We start from the raw sequence: 20163 nt of genomic DNA on the forward strand, positions 1-20163 counted from the left end.
TTCTGGCCAAATGTTGAACATTCAGCCCCCGAAGCTCCCCCCCCCCCTTCCAAATACAAACGGATTAGAAAATTCATCGGCTAAAACACCTAAAACGTACCGTAATATTTACACCCCACGACGGACGCAACACAAGTTTTCATAAGTTTAATTTCAGCAGAATAAGTACTATACAGTTGGAGTACACTGTCCTTTACACAGCGCACCTGCAGGTGAGGATGTCATGTTTTCTGATTCAGGTCACAGTTGGAAGCCATACTGATGATTAATGTTACATTCTGCACGACTGTGGCATTTTTCATTTTTCGTTTGGAATGCAGAAGAAAGTCGTCACCGCTTGTGACCTACGCGTGACGTGTTTATTATTTCCTGTGTTTTGTGTGTTTGTCGTGTTCCTTCCAGCTGATTCGGATCATTTCGCCATCAGTCGCCTGAAGCTCGCTCACTTTGTTCATCCTTAAAAAAACCAAACATTTTAAAATTGTAATGTCTCTTCTTTTAAAATGACGTCTCTGAACGCAGCCTTGACTGAATTTATAATGTTTTTATGATCCTGTTGTGTCGACACACAGCAGGATGAAGCCTGTGACCTTTAACCTCCACCTTCCTCTCTGCTGACCTTTCATTGACTGTTAGATGACTTTTAAGGCGGATCTATGGAAATAAAAACGATAATGATGATTTTTTTTTTAAACTGATACTTGTTTTTGTCTTTTTTAAAATAATTTAAGTGAATGGTCTGAAATGATACCACTTCCTGTTTCCTGTCGTCTCAGCCCTGATGGCGAATGTGTCCGTCGAAAAAACCCCATGATCCCTCGCTGTTCCCCTCCCGGCTCGTTAAAAGTTTCTGCTAAGCGTCTGTCTTTGTCTCGGGCTCGCCATCAGCGGTGAGTCATCCCTCCGCCCACCTGCCCCCCCCCTCCCCATATTCCACTGTGCTGCATCTCCCTCCTCCCACACATTTTGAACATACAAGGTTTGTGTTGGTGTGTGTGTTCTTGTGATGTGTGAGAGCTGTGACAGAGCCGATCTACCCCCCCCCCCCCCCCGACCACCACCACCCCCTTCCCCTTTTGTGCCCCACCCCCTTCCCCTGCGTTTGTAGCCTAGCAAGGCGAGGCGCTCATTCGCATGTGTGTGTGATAGCGGGGAGGAGGAACGGCGGAGGGCGGCGCTGCCATGGGCAGAGACTGGGGCGGGGGCCCGCTCGGGTGAGGGTGGGGCTGGGGGTGACCGTGGCCATGGGAGGCCCTGGGTATGGTGGAGGTGGCGGCTGGGTGCAGGGGGTGGGGGTAGGAGGAAGAGGTGGAGGAGGAGGAGGCCGCCTGGAGCTGGTAGCTGGTCGCCGACGAAGGCCCAGAAGACGAGGGCGTCGGGTGGGAGCTGCTGCCCCCCTTGGGTGGCTGGGGGGGCGGAGTCTGGTTGAGCTGGATGGAGATGTCGGAGGAGACATCGGAGGCACTGCGGCCACGCTGCGGCGGCGGCCACGAGTCCGGGTGCAGGAACTGACCGCTGTAGTCGCTGCAGTCAGACATGCGGGGGCGGTAGAGGGCGGGGTGAGGCCTGTACAGCTCCTCCTCAGCGTAACGCTTCATGAAGAGGTACACCGACATCACTCCTGCACCCTGTGATGGACACACAATAACACAACACAGTGACGTCGAGAACAGGACCATGGGCGGAGTCTCCGTTTGACCAGAAGAAAACAGCCTCTGCTGGACTGGGCAGCCCATCTTTTATTCTTCTTAGTCTGATAACTTCAGATCCAAATTCTGATGACTAAAATCCTTCAATTTCAAGATTTCTGTAATTTGACAACTGTTGGAAAAATTTTGCATGATGGGAGCACACAACTATTTGAGTCAGGTAATAGTCACTTTTTGACATTTTGCTGCGGAAAAAAAATTACACAATAAAACTAAACAGCTGTCTGAGGGTGTGAAACTGCTCTTTAACAAAAAGAACTGCAAACATTTACTTAAAGTTGTTGGTGCAGATCTGCATCCAACAGAATTTAAATATATTAACAAGGAAATAAAAATGTCTGAGGAGGAAGAGAGCTGGTCTCTGCTCCCTCGGCTGTTTTCTGGTTTTTATGACTGAGGTTATGAATCCAACGGCTCCTTTGGCACTTTATGACTCACTCCTGCAGGCACTTTCCATTTAACACACTCGCTTTTATTGCTGTTTTTATGTAAATGACTATTGACAGCATAGTGAGAAGCAGCTTGGGTAGATGATGAAGACGTGTTTCCCACCGGAGACCACAAATTCTTCATTTTAACATTGAAAAAAATAGTTATTAATAACATTTGGTGGTATTTTGTGACAGAAACGATGTCAGTGCTGGAGGGGAGAAAGGGAGACGACGACCACCCCCCGGCTCTTTCGCTGGTACAACAGCAATCAAACGAACTGCAGAGTTTTCAGCAAATCCCCAGAAGCCCAGAGGTTTTTATGAAACCCCAGAATAAGCATCATGCTTGTTTTGGTAAAACCGCAGCACGCTGGCTGCCATCAAACGGTGCATTTAGGAAAATCAGGATCGTTTTGCAGAGAGTTGACAAAAAAAAAAAAAAAAAAAAAAAAAAAAAAAAAAAGGCTCATCGCTCCTCAGCGGAATCAACCATCATCAAAAATATACTCATGTTTCACTTTTCATCATCAGGAGTTGGGAAGAATAAGAATAAGAGAAGAAAAGGATGACGAGAGGAACAAGATAAAAAAAGATGTAGAAAATGAGTTAAGAGAGGAGAGAAGAAGGAATGAATAACTGATAAGACAAGAGTAAAATAAAACAACAGGAGACAAATGATGAGAAAAGAAATGTGAAAAGGTGACAAGGGAAGGAAAGAAGAGAGGAGAGAAGGAAAAAGGGAGCAGACAAGGAGACAAGAAATGAGGAGGACAGATGGCCAGAGGAGAGGAGAGAAGGACAGGATGAAGGATTAGGAAATGAAAACCAGGAGGAGGAAGGGTTGGAGTGGGACAGAGAAGAAGAGGAGATAGAATGAAAGGACAAGAGGGGAGGAGATAAGGGGAGAGGAAAGGAGACAAGAGGATTAAAAAGCTGCAGATGAAAGACGAAGGGACGAGATAAAAGTAGAGGACGGACAGACAGAGGAGGAGACGGAGAGACCTCCCCTCCTCCCCACTGAGGAAGATTTGGCTGTGCTGCTGCCCTCAAGTATCAAGCTATTAACATTTATGAATATTGATGCAGGCAGGATGACGAGCTCCTACGCAGGATCTCTGTAAATGTGTGTGTGTGTGTGTGTTTGCTGAATACGTCTGCATCCAAACAAGCTACAAGCAGTTTGTGTGATTGTGTGTTCAGATAAATGATGCTTGGTTGCCGTCCAAAGAAGATTCCGCATAATTTGGGTGTGTGCATCTGTGTGTGTGTGTGTGTGTGTGTGTGTGTGTGTGTGTGTGTATGTGTGTCTGTGTGTGTGTCTGTTCACATTAAGTCTTATCAGTTCCATAGCATCAGTAAATGTTAAGCATCAGGACACATTAGTGTCTCTGTGAAGTGCCTGGTGTGTTTTGTTGTGTTTACTTGGATGCATCTGCAATGTGTGTGTGTGTGTGTGTGTGTGTGTGAATGATGTGTATTTTGTCCACATATCCAGTGTGATATCTTGTAAGTGTGGTATAAATGCATCATTTTGCTGTCTGTGTGCATTTATACATACAGTTCATGTTCATGTGTGATTACATCTGTGTGTGTGTGTGTGCGCTCTGCGTACATCACCTCTTTGAGCAGGAAGGAGGAGGCAGCGAAGGCGAAGGACCAGCCGTAGTGGTAGTGGAAAAACTGTTCTGGCTCTCTGGGTCGGTTCATCACCTCATCATTAATACTGGAGATGTACAAGACCAGACCCACAACCAGGCTGAGACCTGTGGGCGCACACACACACACACACACACACAGACACACATTAGTACATATCCAGGCTCTTCTGAATCTCTGATACTTTTCTGTGAGCAGGGACTTGAATGTCTCCAGGCCTCTGATATACAACAGGCCTTTTGATGTCTTTGTAGTTGTGTGTATATAAGTGTGCGTGCTGTGCAGCTGGAATAACTAATGATAGCGTGTCCTGGTTGTACTGTAAATAGGCTGAGAAATTCCCAACAACAGGCTGCGCTGTGGTAAAGAGATAAACAAGGACACACACACGCACTGACTCCTCATTAGGAGTGTGTCACAGCTTCCTCCCCTGTCGACAGACTAACCGCTGCAGCTGACCTCTAAAATCCTGCACCGAAAGCTCCGACACATGAAACACAGCGCAGAAGCTTCCCTTTGAAAGATGTGTCGATATTAAAAACACACAACGCTGAACAAACGGGAACAACAACAAACGCTGTCCGACATGGACTTCCACGCCACGCGTTAAGCCGGATTTAAGCCTTTGGGGAGTGAAGCCGATGTGCCCCTCCCTCAAAGATGTCCTTACACGTCTGTGGTTGATCCGCATCACAGCAGCCCCAAAGTTACCTGTGTGCCAAGGTGGCGTCAGATTTTAGTTCGAAGGTCACAGCGTCATGGACCTTCCTCTGTGGTCCAACCGTCACAACGCTCACTGAGCCATCTGCTCCTGACTGGAGAGACCTGCTCGACGTGACAGCTGTGCCAAATGGGACCAATCAGAGCCGGAGACATGTGGCGGCAGATTCCTGTGAGCTCGGTTTGGACTCAGTTTTATTTCTCCTGATTAAACGGCAAATGTTTTTATGACCACAGTTTCACTTCAACTCGTTTCAAAGTTGGAGGCAAAGTGACAGAAACAGGAAGTGCGTACGTCGTCATGGTAACAATAATAACAAGAAACATACAGACTGCATCTCTGATGAAAGATGTCGACTTTGGTTAAAATCAGAGACATCAAACCATCCTTGTTTGGTCACATTACTCAGGTTCCCATCATCCACACAAACTGGGAATCGAGCACGGTCAGATCGAATTGCACTTCGCTTGTGTCATCATCACCAACCAGCAGCAGAGCCAAATGATGACGTCATAAGGGTCAGGAACTGCAGGACGCCCTGAAGCGTGAAGGAAACTGCACCGGTTCATCCCTCAATTACAGAGACAACTTAAGAGAAAAATTATAACTCAGCTGAAAAACTGAAAACACAGAAAAACAAGAAAGGAAGAAAATAAAAAGGAGGTGAAAACAGGAAAACCATGAAGGTTGTAATGATCACATTTGGCCATGAGATGGCAGCGTTGTGGCTAAATGCTCATCAGAGCAGGAGCTGCCTTCAGGCGTCAGGGTGGTGAACCACAAGTGTGGAACACACACACAAACAGACACACACTTACAGCGATGGGAAAATACCAGAGAGGAAGAAAAAGAGAGAGAGCGAGAGGAGAGAAATCACTGGAGGAAGGAGAGTCAGGAGAAACAGGAGGAAACAGCTGGGCCACGGCCGCCATGTTTGACCTGCAGGCGCTTTCATGACGACAGTTTTCACGACAAAAATACACACAAACTGACTGAGACAAAATCAGCTGTAACCGTTGTGTTCTTTCCTCCTCTGTCCTGCTGTGAGAGGAATAATTGCAGCGTCGCCTTTTGGAAAAGCAAACTTTAAGAGAACGAGCCAAACAAACACAAACACTTTTCTCAGAGGTGGGATTGACGTCAGTCGATTTCTGTGATCGATGAACTGTCAGGCAGAAATATCTGACTGCTTTCAGAAAATACCAAACAGTGACTGGATGTTGAAATCACTTGATGATAAGAGACATGACTCAAAAAAAAAATTTGGTACAAAATTTCTTCTTACATTAATTGAGGAATTTTCCTTTAACTAATGTTTGTTGTGAAATTTGTATTCTTTTTGGATATAAAGGGTGATATAATATTTCATGTTTCATATTTTATATCATATTTCAGATGAAATGCCAGAAATTAAATATCTTTATTTCAGATTTTTCCATATTAACAAAGCTCTTGTTACATTTAATAAAATAAATACAAGAGAATTCTATTAGAGCATATAAAATGAATATATAAAAACCAAATTGGGAAGTTTAAAGTCTAATTCTCTAATGTGTGTATGCATTATGATTGTGCAGACTAGTGTGTGTTAGTGTGTGTCTGTGTGCGCACGCATGACTTCATCTCCATATTGGCTCGGTGGCATTTCTATGACATCATGTTTGTCACGACCGTCCAACTGTCCACTCAGCAGTCCACCATGCTAAGCTAGCACCTGTGAGGTAAAGCTTGCCTCATGCAAAAGAACTAAAATAAAAAAAATAAAATAAAAAAAGGAAGGATGATGTCATCCTATCGGCTCGGAGACAGAGACGGTGACTAACAAGGTCCAAAAAATTCCCCAACAACCCCTTCATCAGCAGAGCTCGATGTAACTGTCCGGAAACGGCAGCCGGCTGTCTCGCAGCGATACGAGGAGGTGACGCCACCCGGCTGGCTGCTGGGATTCTGCTCCCTAACAGGACACAAGATTTCACAGCTTCGGTTCATCAGCCTGACGGAGGGAGTTCATTCCCTCAGAACTGACCCAAAGGAAGAGTTCAGTTCTACCTTTGAACTGAACAGTGTTAGAAGTATCAGTGCATGACACTTGACAGTGAAGGTTAATTACACTTCTCCTGTCAGAATATACTAAAAATCAAAAGAGCTCAACACTGAGGGAAGGTTAGTTTGATGTGGAGAGACAGTTGAGTGTTTTCTCTGCTGCCAAAAATGGTTTCTTGAGCCTGAGCGGATGCTGCTGGAGGTTTTGTCGTTTGATTAAAGTGTCTTCTGGGCAGACGGGAGGCCGCTGCGACTCGGTATCTGAAAGGGACCAGACGGGCCGGAACTTGCTGGCTAGGGTGCTAACCTCAGTCCAAGAAAAGACACAGAAGGAGAAGCTGGAGAGGAACAAAGTTCAATGCTAAATTCACGGATACAACAACTGATGTAGCAAAAACTATTCAAAGTCAAGCCTGTTTGATTCTAATTAAAAAATATTTGCTTTGTGAGTTCTGTTAGAATATCGTGTTTTATCTAATATCAGAAGGTTTCTGCTGGTTTTGACGGGTTTTCCCACCCAGTTATTTTCTGACAGGGCCAAATGATTTAGATGCAGAGGCTCACTCTCCTGGTTTAATGGACTCCCAGGTGGGTCAATAAAAGAAGAAGTGTGATCAAACATTTCATCCAGTAACTTTCCGCTCGGCTCTTCAGGCTTTCAGCTATGTGGCTGGAATACAATTCGACTGCAGTGAAATTACAGGAGAACCAAAACCGAAGACATAAAAAAGGTGTCAGCCAGAACACCAGCCTCATTAAAGACTTTGTGATTAAGATGTCAAACCACAACTAACTTCTTCTCCAGTTGAAACTTTCTTCTTTTCACTTCTTTTTTTTTTTTAACTAGGAGCCTGTGGTGAAATATATCACTGCTGGCCAGCAGCTTCCTCACAGAGAGCAATTATTTAGAATTAAATCCAATTCACTGGGCAGCCACCAGAAAGAACAAGGTAAGTCTGACAAGCTGTCAGCTTGAGAGGAGCTGCAGAGTCTCCCGTCCATTCAGCTGTCTGCTTTTATCATTAACCATGAAGGATGTGCCGCTTTTTAACACCTTATTTCGGCCGACAGGTGATGGAAGAATTTGATCCTTTCACACTGCCCTTATATTAAACTGTACTGTACTGTGCTTCCCTCAGACTGACGGCCTGCTTCTATAGTCTGATGAATCTGCGGCGTTCTCCAGCTATCAACAAGAACAGCTGTTTGAACAACAAAGACAGCTCTTCTTTTCTCCGGCACCACAGACTCTTTCCGGCCAATTACCTTTATGTTGGTGCTTCTTGTGGAACGTCAAAGAAAATTTGTGCAGCAACGCGACCCCACCGGAGCTTCAGGACAATGTAATTGCAGTAAAACTGTAACCTCAGCAAGTCTCAAGTCTCTCCGATGCAACGCCTTCCTAAATCCTTTTTATTGAAGAAATTGGAACGAGTTGTAAATCTCTGCCGCAATCACGTCAAACTTTGAAGCTCTCCCAGGCTGCTCTGACCCCAGAGCAGCCTGGGAGAGTTCACGGTGAGGTTTAACTGCTTGATCATAAACTTTTGCAAGATGTCCAGCCAAAAGGCAAAGACAATATTCCTCCATGGAGGTGCATCTGTCCTATTGGCCGGTTTGAGCTCGCATAATTTTACTTCTGGCCCAAATTTACAGCTCGCATCACATTTAGCACCGTTATAAAATGTTTTTTTCCCCCTCAGACCTCCCTTGTACAGATTTTTCGAACAGCTGTGTGCTGAGCTTCTTCTCCCAGCTTTGTAATAACTGCAAGATGTAGGAGAATAATTGGAAAATATGGAAACAAACCGTGACAGGAAGAGCCTGGAGTCTGCGGTTGTTGTACAACTACAAAATTAGTGTTCTGCTTGTTTTTTCAATTGTTTGCAAACGGAAACAGATGAGCCTGTATTCCTCCTCAGGAACATCAGTTACAGTGTGGAAGACGTGTTTTCTCGGCTCTTCACATCACCTGATAGGATGAAGAATATTCCAGAGACGAAGGCGAGGATGGTGCGCTGAGGCCGGATGTGTCCGATGTTGCTGATGACGAAGGCGGTGAAGACAAAGAGCAAGGAGATCATCGGGAAGGGGGTGGCGGTTCGGACCATTTCTAGAACACAAGGGGGGAAAAGAACAAAAACCAAAAACTGAGACCTGGTTTATAATCAAAGACCACGTAAAAGGTCTTTAAAAGTTTTAAGGCAATGTGGGACCTTTAAGTCGAAGACTTTTCACCAGGCAGCCATCATTATGTGTGTTAGTGAGCAGATTATGACTCTCACCAGCCAACAGATAATCAGGCAGAGTTAAACACAGAATCTTATAGCTGCCAGCGAAGACAGAGAGCTGTAATTCACTTTCCATGTTGTGCTCACGGCTGCTAGTCGAAGCTAATGAAACTCAATCACACAGACTGGTCCACGTTACTGTCAGCAAAAGAAGGAACAGAAAACTGGACTTTTCAGAGTAAAACTAAATGGCAGTGTGTGGGTGATTAAGTGTATTTTAATACAAACGCAGGCATGGTGTGATCCTCTGCTGTATCCTCAGAACCAGAAGTCCACTGGATGATTTACTCAGTAACGTTTAAACAAAGTTAGAGCAAATGGCTTTGCAGTCTGTTCTCATTGTTGCATACACTTCTAGAAAAAGTTTGCAGCATAAGCAAACCAGTTTGATGACAGAAAGTGCAGAACCTGATTCGGAGTGATTAATGTTGAACATAATCAACGTAAATGTTAATTCGTATTAATTCAGATTAATGTTGCCTGGTCCATCAAGACCAAATCCTGCTCTGTCAGACTCTCAATTTTGACCAAAAGAGACAAAATAATGTCAAAATATTTCCCCTGAATGTGAAAGTGTGTATTTCACGTATAGACTTACTGAGTATGTTGGCTGTGTTTTCTGTGGTGATCTCTATCTCCGGCTCGGTGAAATATTCAGACGCCACACACCGGCCTTTCTCTGGTCCTAAGAGAAGAAGACAGAATGAAGATGAAGAGATGAGTCACCTTCGGGTCACAAACAATCAGGAAATATTCACACAGTTAAAGAAAACACAGGCAAGAAAAAGAAAGGTAAACAGAGGTTAAAAACAATCGGATGATAAGAGAGCTGAGAAAAAAAGAAATCAGAGAATAGAAAGCAGAGGGAAAGTAAATTGAAGGTGGAGACAGATGGAGAAAAGATCTGAGCTGACAGAGACAGGAGCTGAATACAAACAGCACAATTAGCCTCACACTGTCGGCACAGAGAGACACACAAAACGCACATCTGTGTCTGCATGAAAATACATGGCGACTTCGTGTTCGTTTCCATCACGACTGAACCAACAACCCGGCAGGACACCGAGGAGGTCGTGAATCTTTACAGCCTTCGTGTCACGGTGGACGATGGGTTTCGATCCTGCACTGCAGGTGTCGAGGTCTCCTGCTCAATTTTCAGGGCCCGCTGTGCGTTCTGAAGTCGAGCGCCCCGAAGTGAACAATCAGAAGAAATAAATAAGAGGTGGAAGTTTAAGGTTCATGAAGTCATGAATGAAATTTAAAAGTCTGAAAACCAAAAACTCACAGAGGAGTTTTCAGAGAAGAAGAGTTGTACTATCTGCTGCTCTGAGTCTCTGCAGACACACACACACACACACACACACACACACACACACACACACACACACACACACACACACACACACACACACACACACACACACACACACACACACACACACACACACACACACACACACGTTCCAAATGCCACCAGCGTTTCCCTCCTCTGACCTTTTGTACCAGGCGTCCAATAACAGGGAAACACAAATATGGCTGCCTCCCCAGAGCGAACACCATGATGACCCGAAACGCAGAGACAGCCACCACAATAAGGACAGTTATTTGTATCTGTAGTGTGTGTGTTTGTGTCTCAGTGTGTGCATGAATGAACAGCTGCTGGAGCATCACCGTCATCATCATCATCATCACAGGCAAAATTCAACAGGAAATGACTCAGTCCCATGATTCACACGGACAGCTTTGAAAACATATGACTACTTTGGATTGAAGTCTATGGGAAAATGTCCCTCCTTCTCCCTGATTTATTAGCTCAGTAAATGTTTTCCTGATGTGTTTATGGTCATTTTTCATAAATGACACAAAAAGGGAAGTAGCAGGATTTTGGGGAAACTGAACCTCAACTGACTTCAAACTTGAAAATACAAAATAAACTATGATAAAGAATAAATAGACAATAACAGTAAAAAAGTCAAAATGTGACTGACCTGCTACGAAGCAGACCCTCCACAGACCCGAGTGCAGCGCCATCTTGACCTCGGTGGTCTGGTTCTGCTGCAGGACGATCCCCTCCTCCATCAGCAGCCAGTAGTCCGTTGACACAGCGACGCCCACCAACAGCAAACCGCACGCCCCGAAAACTGATGAGAGCAGCGTCAGAGCCCTCGTGCTGAAGGAACTCATCTGGGGAGAAGAAGGAAAGACAGCAAAAAGTAAGAGGAGAACATTTCACAGACTGACCGAGAAGAATCTCTGAGTGCAACCCCTCTTGACTTTCATTCACTCCGGCTGTTAAATATGGATGTAATATCGGTCAAGAGGGAAGATGGAGCAAGAGGGCACTGAGGAGAGCAGATGAGAATGGTCAAACCGAGTTCATGTTGAAAATATCAAAACTTTACAAAGTTACAAGAGAAAACTTGGCCTTGACTTAAACTGAAAAAATGATGACAAACCAACAAAAGGCTCACAGACGGCTCACACAGCTAAGATTTATGTAACACAGTTTTAATGCTCACAGCAAATGAGTCCGTGGAAGGAGGTCAAAATACATAAAAGGCAACACTACAGGAAAAGACTGGAAGGTGGCAACACAAAGAAACACACATACAAACAAACTGGCAACATGAGGGAGGATTACTGTGACTATATCGACCAGGGTGGGAAGAACAGAAACACAAGCATTTTCAAATTAAACAGGAAATGACAAGGTGAGTGTAACCTTACGGGAGGTCAACACAAGAAATGGCACGTGGAAGGAAATGATTGTTCAAATATCACAAAATTATTTAAGAAAAGAATTAACAAACAAGAAAACAAAGTCCCTAAAAATGACAAGAAACTTAAATATAATGGGAAAAGATAAAATGTATCTATCTATCTACTCTTTTATTTCAGTTGTCCTCTGCCATAAATAACCTTTCTGATGGTGATCATGTCATCAGGTAACATGCAGTGCAGTTTGACGCTCACTAGGTGGCAGAAATGCTGCCATGAGTCATTTCAGCTGTTGACATGCTGAGAAACATTATCACACACACACACACACACACACACACACACGCAGCAACTGATCCATCCAGTCAAAATGGAGGTCACATTCCTCATGCTGTTGTTTGTGCTGGTTAAGCATGCTGGACTCTGCTGGTCTGGCCGGCGACTATAAACACCCAGAATCCAACTCTGCTCAAACACAGAACTGGACTGGAAGGACTGAGGACACCGACGTAGACCACAAACGGGTCCAAAACGTCCTCTCAGACCAGCACCGCAGCACATTTTATCTGACCAAACCAGTCTGAGGTCTCCTGGTCTGTCTTTGGGTTCATTCTTCTGCTCGTTTGTGCATCTTCTTGTAATTAAATATTATATTATATATTATTTCCCCCCTCTGGCTCTTTGTCGTGGCCTTAAGAGTCGGGTCAGGTCAACAGCCAGCCCACATAATTATGTAAGAATGTCCTAAAGAGTCAAAACATTTTGAATTAACTTTATTGCTGAAAGAACAAGAAGAGTTGGGCCATTTTCATGAAGCCATCTTTTACTGGGGAGACTCCATTTCTATTAAAAGGAAACATTCATGTCTTTAACTTCCCTTTTTGATTGTTTTTGTATTTCAGGAAAGCAATCTTTTTTTTGATACATCATGATGATTTCTTTGTAAAATGCTATAATGCTAATGGAGAGATTCCATTTATTTCTATTTTATAAACAGTGTTTCTTTACCCACTGATCTTGGCTGCCTGACTCTTTTTACTCTCTCACATATGAAATTTAAGAAGCACATTTACATCCAGAATTGATAGAATCAAAATGAGTTTATTTGATATTTTAAACGCGCACAGACAGCTCTGAGGGCAACTTGTTGATTTGAGCTGAACCCAGTGGGAGACGAGCCAGAGGACCAACAGCTCCAGGCCACCGGCTGGAGTTTGATGGACTCGTCCCGAAAGTTGACTGCAAACTGACAAAGAACTTTTTTTTCAACTGCATCTACAAGAGCGATGTTTACGGCGTTCCCGATGATAAACGAGGCTCCGAACAGGAGGCTGAAGACGGTTCAGTGCTTCTTTAAAATGTTAGTTACGAGGCTGAGAGAGAAAGAAGCAGATAAGCGAGCAGCGCGGAACAAAAGCAACTCGACAGCATCCCAACAGATAAGGAGGGAAAAGAAAGTGGCTGTCAGGAGGGAGGAGAGCGAAGAATGACCTCATCAGTCAGCCGCCACACTGCAGACAATTCGCTCACTCTGACACGAGTCACCTGCTACAAATATTTGATATGGTAAAACACGGCTTGCCTCGGGGGAACCAATCAGATAATCCCCCTGCGAGACGGTGGCAGACGTGCAAGTGTGTGTGCATTTTGTGTGTTTGTGTGACAGTCACATAGATTTAAAGAAGCGCACACATACTGTAGACGCACAAATGCACAAACTGGTGAAAATGGCAGCTCTTCATTAAAGGTCCTTACGATGTAAATGTAGATATTCATGCTCTCCTTATTATAAAGCAGCGCTACCAAGTTTTATATGATTATTATCAAATATTAGGCAAAGAAAGCAACATGCAAAAGAAAAGTTACTGACCTTGTTGTTGTGCACTTAAATTCTACAGTTTAATATTTTTAATTTGAAAAAACCTCATTGTCTATTTTTCAATATGAAGATACTTTCAGACATGACGTTTGACATAACATGTTGTTGGTTCTTTCATTATGAATGGATACATGATGCTTTATCCTCCGTGAGGTCTTTGATCCAAAATTATGTGTAGGTTCTATATTAATACAATGAAATTATCAAAGACCTGGACTTCTGTGTCTTTGTGATGTCGCAACTCAGAAAACAGCCAGCCAATCAGAAGGAGAGAACCGGATCCTCTTGAATATTTCAAGCATGTGTGTTTGTTTTTCAACCGCGTGCCAAAAATGCATCCACATCGCAGAAGAACACAAAGTGAAAGTGCTATAACTCGAATTAGCGCCGTGACTTTTTCCTCTGTCTGCAGAGTCAAACACGTTCAGCGCTTTAGTAGAGGTCAGCACCCCAAAAAGTCACATCCCCTGAATCAGACCGAGGTGATTTGTGCTTGTGCTCGTGTAAATAAGCATCAGTCTTAGTGATGGAAATGTCAGGCTGAACACAAGAGGCAGTCAGACGCTCAGCGCTGCTGAGTCAAAACACACAAATCCATCCACTTAGAACGGAGCAGAGGGAGCTGAAGACCTGCAGGAGGCTGATAACTGTGTCGCCCTGCGGCCTTTCACACGGCTTCATTCACGCCTTTTCACATTCTTTTAGCTAAAACATACAGAATATGATGGAGGTGCCTGTTTTGTTGTTTGGTTTGGTAATTTGTCAGATCTAAGAATTTGCTCATGTAGCTGCTGCAGCTCTTTGAAATGCACAAACTGTATCCTCCTGAAGGCGAAGAGCAGTTTTTACAGAAATACGCGGCAGTGAAGAGAAAAAGGTTTAAAACTTGCGGGCTAACTGCTCAGCACAGAGGTTGTAAGGCTTTCATTTTCTGCTTTTTGAACCCCAAACAAAAAATTCTGAAGGAATGCAAAACAAAAATCTGAATATATTCTTTTTGTTTCTTTGCTCATTTGAACTATCTTGTTATTTTCCATACTTAGTGGAATCTACTGCATTTATATACATACATATTTTTTGGTTGATTTTTTTCTAGCTCTAATTAGATTGAGTTTTTAACAAACTTTAGATTATTTACAAATAAATGCTTCATATGATTGTGAATTTTTCTTTCTTAAGCTAGAGGTTAGCACACCAGCTAATTTAACCTTAACCATGTAATTCTCCTTTGTCAAAGACAAAAAGATTTCTTCTGGCTTTGCATTGGGCTTTAAAAACCACGCTAACTGTAAAAATAAAGGCATAAAAATATTTGGGTGTGTGCTATTTTCATCACATTCATGTTTTTAATTCTGTTACTGTGACTTTAAAACTGCAGAGAGACGAAAAGCCTGGAGAAAATGTGAGTTTAGAGGACAAGAACTATTGTGATGGGTCAGTGCATGAGCGCTTTTATACACACACACACACACACACACAGGCCTGTGTTTGCTGAGACAGCTGACAACAAATGAGCAGGGAGCAGGTAGTCTTTGTAGTTTAAGCCTTGAGACTATAACCACAATTCCCAGGTTGCACCAGCAGCTAACTAACTGTGTGTGTGTTTGTGTGTTGGGAGACTCCAGGAGCGATGTAATGAATTACAGATGAATGGAGCCGTGATGCCAAGGAGCAAACAGTCAGAGGTAATGATGTGGGGAGGAAGGAGTGAAGGATGATGAGAGAGGGAGGATTAGGAAGGATGTAGGGGGTGAGGGAAATGAGAAAGAGGAGAGGAAGTGGACAGAAAGGGACCGAGGGAGGCAGACAGTGAAGATAGGAGAATGAAAATGAGGGAGGAAAGAGGATGGAAGTAAGAATCAAGGTGCTAAAAGTGGAAGAATGAGGGAGAAAATAAGGTATGAAGGAAAGGTAGAGGGAACAAAGGGAAAGCGGGATGGGGGGTTGGAAGAATAAAGAAAGGTTTGTAAGGTGTGATTAAAGGACACTCTGGTGGAGATAATGAGTTCATTTAGTTGCTGACAGATTAAGATGGGATTTTTCTTTTCAGTAAATGAAACAGGAATGTGTGTCTGCCGGAAATAGAAGAAACAGAACAGCCGTGAGTCCAATACGACATATTTTTATTCCATAGGTCGTCCTCTGTTTCTCTGTCTTTCCTGGAGGACAGTTGGCATCATAATGCAGCTGCTTTGTCCTCGTCACGCCTCAGCCTGAAGATAATGCTTGGATCTTTTTGTCGTCTCCGTGTAGGATGACTTCTGTTTGGTCTAAATTCAGTAATAATCAATAAATCGATAAAAAAAAAATGAAGAAAATTTGAATTTTCTCTTTGGTTCGTTGGACAGGAGACCGAGGAGCCGTCCACCACTGTGGTGCTGCTTCCTTCACTCCTTCCTCTCCTCTCCCTTCTCCCTTCCCTCTCTCCAACAGGGCCACTACTTTATATTTTCAAGCTTTCAAATGACTGAATTGAATTCAATATATTTGCATTTTCCAAACAGAGCAGATATAAACCTTCTTGGTTAAAAAATGACAACACATAAAGATGACGCTTTTGGGAGAAACTTCCTTTTCAGAGACAGAAGCCTCACGATGTGGAGCCATCCGTGGCTGGCCTGGCCCATCAGCAGACGCTTGAAAAAAGTAAGTTTCTTCATTGCAAGGCAGCCGCTGCCACACAGAAACACTCTGCACTATTTGAAGTTTTCCTCCGATTTATTATTAATTCTGTTTAATTTTATTGGAGACTTAGAATCATCCTCAACAAAGTCCAACTTAATGAGTGAGTGTGCCTTGCTAATTAAAGCATTAAAGGAGGGTTGTCAGTGTAGGAGCGATAATAAGTTGCCTTAATCAGGAGCTTTGTACATATGAATTCATTTCCGGAAATAGGCCATTTACTTAATAAAGAGTCCATTGTGCTGTAAAGTCTGAGAGATGGTTTTTATCTACTATCAACAATTCTCTTCATTGAGGGTTACTTTGGTGTGTTCGTGTTCATAATTGTACATCTTACACAATGAGGAAAGCCTCAGTTTGAGTCACACAAGCGAGATGTAACCTGTAATCAGACCAAAACCAGCCGATAATACGGCTTCAATGTGGGATATAAAGCACCAGGACATATTAAAAAGTAATGAATGTGTCATCACAGGAAAGGATAGCTGCCTAACTTTTACCTCTCCCCCAAAAAACTTTCACAGTTTGAAGGCCGAGGAAACTTTACTGAGGTGACCATCTCAGCAAACGTTGGACTTTTGATTTTTGGCTCCAGAAATTAAGCAAGGATATGAAAAAATGAGGGCCTGAGAAAGAAGAGATGACGGGTTCGTGTGGGCCAGCGTGGATACAAGAGAAGCAACTGCTGAGCACCGTGAAACTACATGTCCAATGGTGCCAGGCGGGGCTCCACAGATGGCGTTCCCAGGTCAGCTTGCTATAGTCGAGGTGGACGCCTGTTTCTGTTGAGAAGGCAATATGTTCCTCTGTCAGCAGTGAGAGACCGGAGCCAACTGGCACGAGGAGAGATGGATATTTAAAGACGGGAAGTATGGAGGACGAGACGGGGAGAGGAGAGAGAAGGGGGTGAAAAAGTAGAGAAGGAACATGAGGCAGGTGGAGTCCAGAACATTGGTTAAATCCTTAAAGTCTAACGACAGAATCAAAGCGTGAAGGAGGAAGTCAGTTAGAGCTATTCAGACATATACTCAAAGTACCGAGAACTACTTCTGACTGGTATTCTCAAGACGAAATATTTCGAGGAATTACGCTGAACCACGTTCAGGTCTCTGAAAACCGCAAGAAGACTCTAATTTCTCAAAGCGGTACTTAAGACGATGAAAGCTTTGGGAAACAAACTCTCATCTTGTAGTCTACAGAATGACTGCTGGACTGATAAAGATAATTAGCTTATGCGGCGGGCAAGAAAACACACACACACACACACACACACACACACACACACTGGAGGAAATGGGGGAGGGCCTTCAGGAGACTTCTAATGTGGCAAAAAGAGGTAGATAAAGGAGAGCGTAACAAGGGAGAGGGGGAAAAAGGAAAGACAGCTCACAGAAAACGGGTTAGACCTTGGCCCAAAAACTGAGGAAAGTCCTTGTGCCACAAACACACACAAACACACACTTTACATCACACCCCCACAAAAGCACCAGAGCTGGCAGGCAGGCAGCGCTGAGTGTGACACATCCTACATGCTTGTGTCTGTGCAGAAACCGGCCTCCATTCACCTTCGCTCAGACTGGATGTTGTATAATTTGGATTTGAGGTCACATTTGGCTCTGACTGACCTGAACTCCCTGAAACAAAATGCTGAAAATCTATCTGATGGCTGGAAAGATACAAAAACAAGCTCAGCTTCATTTTTCCTCTTCACTGATTTTTTTTTCTTCTTGTTCTTGTTTGGGTTTGGATTCTCAACTTGAACATGAAGGGATGTGACCCAGCGACTGAATCTGGGTCATGTTGCACAAAGATGAAATCAAGGCCGGGGGTTGGGGAGCTGGGGAGTTGGGAGGGTCAATCCAATAAACAAACCCACTTCACGCTGAGTCCGATCAGGTGTGAGAAGCAAAGAAAATCTGACAGAATTAATCTTTTCCTCTCTTTTTTTTTTTTTTTAAATCCTCACTTTTGTTGTTGTCCCAAGTCACAAAGCTACTTTAATCAGTTCTTATCTCGCCATGAATCCCGCCGAGGACAGAGTGTCTTCCCTCATCCCCATTTGCTAGATTAATTGTGTAGAGACAACAAAGACGCATAAGACTTGGAGAGAGATGGGACAGGCCTGATGGTGCAGGCAAAAGGAGGCTATGAGATCAGGCTCGCTGCCCGGCCTTCGATGTGGCTCCTCACAGCGAGAAAAAACCTCTCTGGGTGTCAGATGGAGTCGGATGACATGAACTAGTTCACCAAACTTCTGATTGCAGTGAGTCCTTGAACCTCAAAGCAGAGGAGTTTGCCAATGCTTTCTTTCTGAGCCTTTTCTGGTTGGATACGACTGTTGGTCAATCCCTTTCATCCTTAAAGCCAGGAGGTTTTTGGAAAGAAAGAAAGAAAGAAAGAAACAAACAAAGCACACTGGATTTACACATCAAGAAAGATTTCAAAAGGTTGTGGTTGAAAGCAGACAGAGACAAAGGTAGATTGGAAAAAATAAAAAGATTGAGTCCGATTCAAAGAGTAAATTCACTCGTCTCACTGTGATTTCACCAGATGATGGATGAACACATTTTTTGCCATTTTAAACAGATAAGATTTTTTTTAAATAGTAAAATGTAAAAGTAAACTATGGCTACTCCAAACTGTAACCATTGCCAACTGTTTCATCAGTCCCAGGTGTATGAATGGGCCCAACCACAAGCATGCAGAGATGCACCATCACTATCAGTCAATCCTTCAGAATCAGAAAGTTCATCACTTTCTGCCTTAATGCTAACCCAAACACAAAAGGATTGCTGAGTCGATTCAGACATGTAGGTAAAAAAAAAACTCACAACGAATCAAATAACAGCACAAGGATTTCTGAAGTTCTGGTAGATCCTTGGCTTAAAGAGAAGATCTGTAAAGCTCAGTGTGAACTGAAGTGCTCAGTTCGTCACAACCAGCACATGAACTTGTAGGAGAAGCTGACATGACAGCAGTGATGTGTTATTGACCGTGTTGGACAAACGTCTCTGAAGACCTTTGACGTGGTCTGAGAGACCTCCGACCCAAATGAATCAGCCGTTTCATTTGTTTTGACCTGAGAGGGACGAGGGCCAAAAGACAACAATGACACTTCATATTTCATACAACACAAACATTGAATCCTCCACTGTGCAGCTGAACATTGTCGCTTGGATCCATTCAACAAGGCTCAACATTAAACACACAGCAGACTCAAACTCATTCTTGGCTGCAGGCTCCTTCATCAGAGGTCACTCTGACCAGAGTCCTCCTCAGTCAGTCCAGTTTATTATGTGGGAGCTAAAACTTCTCCTCCAACAAAAAGCAAAAAGAAAATCTGACAGCACAGAAACATGGCCCAAACTATCGAGGAGCAGAGGATTTACTCTGAAATCAGGGCTCTCTCGTGCTGCATTGTCAATGTCACGTGGATCTGTCACACCTGAGATACCGTAAACTGCAGCCAGATACCTTCAATCCAAATATGTTTAAAGAGCCACCAACAGGACTTCCTCCTTTAGTTAAACACTTGAATGCATCTGCTCTGTATTTAATGCTGTTCTAGTTAATGCACCGCAGCAAACACTCATTACTGTTAACACTGACAATTCCCATCTTCAAGTCTCTTGCAATTTGTAACCATGGAAATGTCCCATCCCACATGACACGAATGCAGCATCAGAGCGATCAAATCGACACATCAGCCACTTAAACACTTCTTTCTTTAATGTGTGACTGAGTTGTGTCAGAAAACTGCTCTGTTCATTGCTGACGCACTGTTGTTTTTCTTTTTCCCCCCGTTCAGGAGAAACACCTCTGCAGGTTCCCTCTTTAACAGAAGTGAATTCACTTTAATTACCAGGATGCTCAGTGGAAAAACAGGACGCTCGCTTCAGTCTCTTACTCACTGTCGGCTCTTCATGCTTACAGCACACACACAGTGGATATCTACTGTGTGTGAGGTGAGAGAGAAGGACCCAATAAGAAGTGCTGCAGTCTGCTGGAACAGCATCACAGGATGGGTTCCCCA

The 20163-nt window shown here is 43.7% G+C and overlaps 1 protein-coding gene across 2 annotated transcripts; it reads right to left on the minus strand.

Annotated features, from left to right (window-relative positions):
* Window positions 1-1109: 1109 nt before the first annotated feature.
* LOC115051284 (voltage-dependent calcium channel gamma-7 subunit-like) lies at window positions 1110-11035 on the minus strand. 2 transcript variants are annotated; one of them, XM_029514634.1, is made up of 6 exons: window positions 10840-11035; window positions 9450-9536; window positions 8533-8673; window positions 3758-3903; window positions 1412-1628; window positions 1110-1177 (listed from the first exon to the last, which is right to left on the minus strand). In XM_029514634.1, the coding sequence occupies exons 1-6, from the start codon at window positions 11033-11035 to the stop codon at window positions 1110-1112; spliced, it is 855 nt and encodes a 284-aa protein (XP_029370494.1). The 2 variants fall into 2 exon arrangements, with proteins under 2 accessions (XP_029370494.1, XP_029370493.1); XM_029514633.1 differs by having other exon boundaries at window positions 1110-1628.
* Window positions 11036-20163: the final 9128 nt, after the last annotated feature.

The sequence above is a fragment of the Echeneis naucrates genome, chromosome 11, assembly GCF_900963305.1.
Source record: "Echeneis naucrates chromosome 11, fEcheNa1.1, whole genome shotgun sequence".
Classification (NCBI taxonomy): Eukaryota; Metazoa; Chordata; class Actinopteri; order Carangiformes; family Echeneidae; genus Echeneis; species Echeneis naucrates.